Genomic DNA, 8,062 nt, shown 5'->3' on the forward strand with positions numbered 1-8,062 from the left:
TCTCTCCAGACAAAGAAAGAATCCAAAAGACACTCTTGGGAAACTACTGTAAACTTAAAAAAAAATGGAAAGCCAGTGCCCCACAAACCACGAGAAAAAGTTCATTGGTTTTTAGTAAAATGTCAAGTACAAACTAACATCCCACTACATTGCTCTTCATCAAGAACTAAAAGACAAAAGTACATCCTTACCTCCTGCAATGCAATCTAAAAACTTTGGTAGGGATATTCTATAGGAAACGTTTGTTGGTAAGCCATTCTCCCCAATATTAATTTTTTCTTTGGATATCTCTGACATAAAACTCTCAATACCTTAAATACATGCGCCCAAAGAAGCTATTCTCTACATTAATGCTTTTAAAACTTAAATCCTTTGTTGATGGGCAGGTTACTACTACTTGGAAAGCCTCAGCAAACTTTATACATCTATATTCAGAGACCTCCATAGTTCCAATTAAGGTATTGTTCTTAATTAAGAGGTAGCAATGAGACAAGACCTTACAGACTCGCCTTGTTCAATGAAGGGAAAAACGTAAATCAAAAACTTAAAAAATAACAGTACTGACAGAATTTAATGAACCATGCCCAACCCATCACCCAAACAAACTCAACCTTCTCTTATCCCAAAAGAAATAAAGGAAAGAACTTTCAGTTAAAACATTCACAGAAGCATATTAATAAGTTATCTAAAGAAATCTAAAAAGTACCTTTAAGTTTGGCTTTTCTTTGAGAGTAAACCCCTATATACTATGCGAGTAAATACCCATTGCCTCTCGTCACCACTTTGCCATTGGCTTGCATCCAGATGTAGGAGCAGGGCACATTAGGTTATATCCATGCAAAATCTGATAACCAAATCATCAACCACAGTACAAAACTTATCAAAAACCCTGTTTTCCAGCTACACTTAGAATAAAGCCAATGGATGTTACGTGCAGAGTAGGTATACTGGGAAATGTTTGGTTGGATGCACAAAGCTTTTATGAAACACTACTTAAATGATGACAGACAAGCCATCTGGCATGTCTAACAACACTATCTTAGGAGACACTTCAAAGAATTAGAATCTTTGTGTATAGAAGAACTTGGTCAGTACAAGCCCAAACCTTGCTGAGAGCTCTACATAAAATATACCACCAGAACTCTCGTGAGTGGTACTACATCAAGGACCAAGAATGGAAAGAAATAATATTTCTGGGTTACCAAAAAATTAACCAAACAAACCACATGGACTCAAGACATATCGTAAAAGCAACGCATGGATTGCAGTGGTTGAGAGTGGTCACAATATCCCAGGGAATCATACAACAGCATTAGTACCCCAGTTTTACATTCACAGCAAAATTCAAATAGGAAAAAGAAAATCAGAAGCCCATAAACTCATACCGACTTGGTTATTCTTTCCATTGTTGGGGCTCATCATTTGAAAGGCTCCTCCTGTCATTTATAGCAGAAGAAAATCCTCCTTTGGGTTATTGGCTCCTTGCAGTCTACTTCAAAAGGAAGAAGTGTGCATTGACTCTTTTTGCTGAGGGTCTCCTGTTCAAGGTGTCTTTGGCTTATGACGGGGAGGTATGCATTCGTAAGTGGCTAATGAGGTTACGCTGCTGGGTAAATTTGCCCCCACATAGCTGACATTCGTACGGCTTCTCACCTGAGTGAACACGCATGTGCTCCGTGAGCCGGTACTGGCGGGTAAAGCGCATGCCGCACTCATCGCAGGCGAATGGCTTCAGCCCCAGGTGGCTGCGCATGTGGCGGGTCATGGTGCCACGCTGAGTGAACATCTTGCCGCAGATGTTGCAGGGGAAGGGACGGGTGAGCCAGTGGGTCTTCTCGTGTTGCCGAAGAGTGGCCGGATCTTTATAGCTCTTGTTGCAGACCGAGCAGCTGAAGCGACGTGACTCAGTGCTGTGGACATGGGTTATTTGTGAAGACAAGTCTTCCGCTTCTACTTCATCTTCCTTTGGATATGAATCATCCTCCTCCTCTTTGATGTACAACTCTTCCTCCGTGTGGGTCTCCACGTGGGCGTTCAGCTCCTCTGAACTTGGGAAGCCTTTACCACAGGGGATGCAAACGTAAAGGTTGTCACCGAGGGCAGGCTCAAAGCCTTCCTGACGGTAGACATAATTGGCGCTATTCCGCCCACCATCGCTCTCGCTCTGTCCACTCTCTTCACTTTGCTCCTGTCCGTTCTCTAAACCTTCCTCATCATCTTTACACTGGAAGGATACTTCAGAGTTGCCATTTCCTCCAGGGAGCCTCTCCCCAGCCACTTTCAATCTTTTTGCAACTCCATTGGGTAAAGTTCCTCGTTCTGCATCTTCACCTTTGCTGCCTTCACTCTTGGGTTGCCGCCTCTGCCGGGCAACCTGCCGGGAACTTTTATGCTGGTCGACGTCCGGAGGTGGTTGGCTCTCTTCACATTCTCCTCCGCCAAGCTCCATGGGCTCTCCAGGGGTGAGGTTCTGCGTGTTGGTGTTCTCATCAAATGAGGCACTGTTGGCTGTGGATTCTGAGGCAGATTGAGGTGATTCTTGTGGGATGCTGCTAGGACTTACTTCTTCAGTGGCTGTGCTCCCCGAGGGGCTTTTCTTGGAAAGGTCTAGGCCAAGTTCCTGCATGCCACAACTGCTGTTGCTTCCATTCTTACTCATTGAGGGACTGAGCGAATTTGCTGAGGCTGCACAGTGGGTGTTTCTCACAAACATCTCATCCTCTGACAAGTCGTCTTTGAGTAGCTCTTCGTGCCTCTTTGTTTTATTACTGTCCTTTAACCCTGACATTTGGCTTGGAGTTACAGTTGTAGAGGACAGCCTTTGGTTTCTAGACATTCTTCCATTGGTAGACGTGGTTGGTTTATTAAGGAGCGATCTCCCATTACGCTTTAGCTTCTTCCTGCAGAGAGCAGCCAGGTCGTGAAGCTGGAGGTAGCTTGCTGCCGTTAGAAGGGCATTGAAATTGTGATCACTGAACTGATCGGACGACAAAAGCTTGCCGGTGTAAATGAAGTCTAGAATCTGCCGGAAAACCGACGGGTTGACCATGTCTGTGTCGAGGTTAATCAAGTTGTCATGAAGGATAAGGGATTTAAAATATATACTGCTGGCTGCCAGAATGTTCTTGTGGGCCCGAAAAAGGGCATTCTCTACTACAATGATCACATCACACAGATAACCTTTGGCTCTTTGTTGGTTTAGCTGCAGCAGCAATTGTTTGGCATGATTTGGCAATTCCATTTCCAACTTCTTTTTCTTCACCTATGAAACCTAAAAGAGAAAAAAAACTCTGTTAGTCATTGTCATGGAAAAAAATCCATATAGTTTTATGTCCTACAGCAAACTCTCACAAGAAAATTCACACCAAGTGACCTTTCTTTTTCTGACACTTTGCTAGTATTCTGGTTTTGTATTTAAAATTGGGTGTGGCATATTGAAACACTCCATTAAACAGCCAATAGTTATGTCAAAGCCATTCACAATCACAAGGGGAGGGGCATTCCTGTTCTAAAGTGCATCTGATTAGACAAAAGCTATGAAATGCTACATCAGTCACAAATATTTTTGGTAAATTTTACTGACAAAGAATGACTGTAAACATTAAATGTGCAAAGCTGCTAAAAGAGAACTGTCAATGTTTTGGAACACCAATGCATAGATGAGCTCAAAGCTAATAGGCATGAACTGAAAACCACAAAACTCTTATGATCAAGCCAATCCACATCATCAGATAATATATTTAACCAGAACAAGACTCACAAGGTCTAAAATAAACTCTTAAGAAATTATATTCTTGAATTCAAACTTTCAAGCACAAATCAAAGACTACAGCAACTGTCAGAACATGCTTGTGGGAAATAGACCTTCTGATAGTATGCATAAGCTGGCATCTTATTCTTCAAGTGTGTCCAAATTCTCAACTTTTAGCTAAAAGCAGAGAAGGGATAAAAAAAAAAACTTGAACAGTAACACAATTTCTTTTCTTCTGAGGGCGTCCACTAAGGCTTAATGTTCCTGCCAGCAGTCATTAATGCCAGCCTCCAGGTCCAGTCCCTTTGTTGTCATATGGGGGTTGGGGGAAAAAGGCTAGTGGACGTCACCGACTGGCTTGTGTGACAGACAGCTTGAAACCTGAGATGGGAGATCACCAAGGGTGTGGTGGGAAACAGGTAAACCAGCACTCTTTCCACAGGATGAACAGGCCCCAGCATGCAGCTGAATCTTTGTAATGCAGCAAACAAGGTTTCTGCCACTCAGACCAGCCGAGACTGGCGCCTCAATGGGAAAAACAGGGAATAAGCTTTGCACAATGCCCAAACACATTTTCACATTGCCAGCATTGGGATTATTCAATGCCTTGTTTATGAACAATTAACAAAACTAATTTGCACGGGTGGAGTACCTGTCCCTGTGGAACACCAAATTTAAAACTTTTTTTTTTGTACTGGATTATTGTAAAAGCTTATCCTTAGATATTTATTAGAGTCCACAAAATCCATAATAATACCAAGCCTATTAAAATAAGCCTACAAAAACTGAATTAAAGAGTACCTACAGATCTGTACCATGTTGAATATTTATCAGTTGTTTCAGTGAAGTCAGTCTAGCTCAGATTAACTATTTATAGCTAATTCATGATGGCAATGTGCAACTGAGCCAAAACCAATAATGGGGGCAGGAAACCAATCAGTCAGCATAATTTTCAACTCAAAAGCAGACTAATGATGACTCAGGAAGGTGTGATAAAATAAATATAGAATCAATATCACTAGAAATGCAGGTCCCACCAATGTGGCACATTAAAAAGGTTGTATGGCAAAAAATAAAGAATACCTGATGCATAAAAATAAACAAGAAATAGTTTAATATTTAGCCATTTCATACTTCATTATAAAGAAAAAAAGGATGATTATTTTAAGAACATTAATGTTTACAATCTGTACAAGTCTGAACCCTGATATCTTCAAAACGACAGTCTCCGTTTACTTGTCTCATAAAATCCAGTATGCCCATCCCTAAAACCCTATGACGTGATACCATCTCTCAGGGTATTTATAGGCCTCAAGCACAGGAGTAGTCAAAGAACTGCATACATAACTAAAAAGCACAAATGTTTGGGCAAACTTTGATAGCACCCAAAACCCGCGGCGCAAAACAACAAAAGACGCTTGAGAAATGCATTTATCTAGAAGTTGCATACAAGTCTTGATAAGATGTTGCCGGTCTTTCAATTGCTTTGCCAACATTCTGACCTTTCCTCAAGAACCAGCAGTCCTGTCCAACAGATGAATCTCTAACCAGAGAGATTGTCGTTGTAAAAAGTCAAAGTGCAAAAGCGGCCAGTAAAAACACGGGTAAACAAGTCTGGCAACGACTGCACTTAACCTCATGAACAAGCTTATCCAGTGGCACGGACCCCTAGGGCCCTGATTTTATTGTCTTAATGCCATACAAACACAGAGAGCACTTTTGTTCTTATGAAAAAGGCCACTGGTGAAACAAAACATTATTCATGGGATGCATCAATGTATAATATCTACCCTACAGCAAATCAAGAACAAAAACACAACCATAAACATTATACATTTTTAAGTGCCTGAATGTTTCAGTGAAGATTCAAGGTGACTAAAATATCCAAAAACACTGATGCAAGTTGGGGTTTAATAGCATCACATGAGTTAACTTGATAAAAGACACTTCCATAGATTGTGCCTAGAGAAATTAAGTTGTAAGTGCTTACTGTAACCACCAGCCTCAAGAGATCTGAACCAACCTGGAAGCCAAGCAAACCTGACAAACGACCTCAACTAAGAGATAACAGTATCACTTATCTAAAGAGAACTCAAGACCTTTGTCCACTGCCCGAGTGCTTTTCATTTAACGTGATGCCCTATTTGTGCTAAAAGAAGGATGAAATTTTAGTTTCAGCCAAAAACAGGCATAAAATCTTCTTAAGGATGATGACAAAACTGTACAAACCAGACTAGCTTCAATCTGTATTCAACCATTAAGTTTGTAATCTGACACATCAGAAAATTAATGTTAAAAAAATATATATATATAATATATATTTTAAATTGTATTCATTGTACAGTGTATGCTAACTAAGATATTTATGTGGAATAACATGAAGCAATGAATCATGCACAATAAGAACATAATCATGCATTAAATCAATTCTGACAAAAAGTCAAATCACACTATAGGTCTGATTACACTACTGATCATTTTAGATGAAGTCACACTGTTTGACACCAGCAGGACATTTCTTGCATTTGTCCAGGCACGCGTTGCTGTATTTTGTGGATAAACCGAAAATGAATCTATGTTCACATGCATGTCTTATGTGGGCTGGGCTAGATGTTGCAGAATACCTGACAAACTAGACTCACTATCTCCTAACATTTTCCAAAGACAGACATCAAACAACCACATTCTCACAAACCTGTTTCAAATGCACTTCTATGTATGTCAAACTTATACTTAATTATATCGCTGAAACCAAAAAAGATCCCCAAAAATGCTTGAAATTTTAAATGCTACATTTTTTCTGATGGAAATCAAGAAATAAGGAGTCTGGCACAAAAACAACCACTCAACCAGATTGGGCAACCCCGGAATAACCCTCAACAGATAAATCACAACGTATTTGTCAACATCCCTACGCAATCCTGTAATGTCTGTTTTGCCCAAGAAGTGGTTAAAAGTTTCCATTCAATAAACATGCCACACATGTTAGACAAGATTTCAGACATGGGGTGATGCCTTAAAGTAACATCCACACAATGCATGAATTAGGACATGTACGCATGAATATTCAAACTGGTCTATAAAATGGTTCAACTAAAGAATCAAATACAGGTTAACCTATATTCTGGAGAAGAACAGAAATAGACCCAAGTTAAATCATTTCAAACAAGGTTTATAGCCTTCTTCCTGTTAAAAAAACACGAGGGGAATTTGAAAAATAACAAGTCAAACCATCATCATTACCCAACCAGACTAGACTAGAACAGAGGTGGCATGACTATATGAACGGACAAAGCTGTCAAAAACATAAATTTATGAAGAACAGGAGGAAAAGACTGCTCCTCTAAAAGCAAAACAAAATACTCAGCTGGGTGATAAATAAGATTTCAATCAAAACACAAACCCACAACACAATTCATAATGATCTTCTCAATGATAATGGCTCTAAATAAACTGTCTTCAAGCGCCATTCCCGCCCCATCCATTCAATAGATCTGATCATCTGCATTATTCAAAGCAGAAACTGCGAGCTGCCTTTCATAAGAGTATTGATTAGATAGTAACATGAATGCCACTATGTCTGTTAAACACATCTTTTATTCTCATTTACTCTGACCTTTGAAGAGGACAACAAAACACTTATGACAAGGCCTGCCCGAGCTCGTCGAGAAGCATTTTGAAGATAAGCCTCACTGGACCATGGACCTAAACATCAGCGGCAAAGGACAGCAAAGCATGCATCTATTCTGCAGGTTTGCTTACCTTCAAAACATTCATCACGACAGCATGCACTAGACTCATAACAGGCTTCCTTTATACAAAATGGCCATATCTTTGGTAAAAAAAGTACTCGTACGTCTCATTCAAGCAAACTGTCATCCAGAAAGGGAGTTTCTTTAATGGTGTGGCACTGATGTAAACCCACCTACCACTGTAAAACAAGCCCCCTCCCCCAGCCCATTCAAATGGATGAGATTAAAAGGGTCCTTCAAGATCTCCTCAAGATATAGAAAATTATTTAATATAACATTTCTGCATCATATAAATATCAATAAGTTCGATGACTACAACCACAAAAACACTTTAGAACCTCAAATGCACTTCATAATGCAACAACAAAGCACCTAGAAGCACCTTTTCCTCAAAAAGAGGGATCGATGTACATGCATTATGAGAAACAAACAATAACAACCCATTGCAATATCTAACTGCATGCCAAACTAAAGTGACAGAAGCAAAGGTGAGCTGTCACAACAACAACAAAAAAGTTACTCATCTTTATGTTTGTATGGCTCATATGCCTCATTACTG

The 8,062-nt window shown here is 40.0% G+C and overlaps 1 protein-coding gene across 1 annotated transcript in view; it reads right to left on the minus strand.

Moving 5' to 3' along the window:
* Positions 1-200: 200 nt before the first annotated feature.
* Positions 201-8,062, minus strand: part of LOC132132496 (hypermethylated in cancer 2 protein) — an 8,793-nt gene continuing 931 nt past the window's right edge. Inside the window, exon 2 of the mRNA XM_059544891.1 lies at positions 201-3,271. Coding sequence (XP_059400874.1) covers positions 1,559-3,241 — 1,683 coding nt within the window. The 5' untranslated portion in view covers positions 3,242-3,271 and the 3' untranslated portion in view covers positions 201-1,558. The remainder of the gene's footprint in view (positions 3,272-8,062) is intronic.

This window comes from Carassius carassius, chromosome 49 (genome assembly GCF_963082965.1).
Source record: "Carassius carassius chromosome 49, fCarCar2.1, whole genome shotgun sequence".
NCBI classification, from domain to species: Eukaryota; Metazoa; Chordata; class Actinopteri; order Cypriniformes; family Cyprinidae; genus Carassius; species Carassius carassius.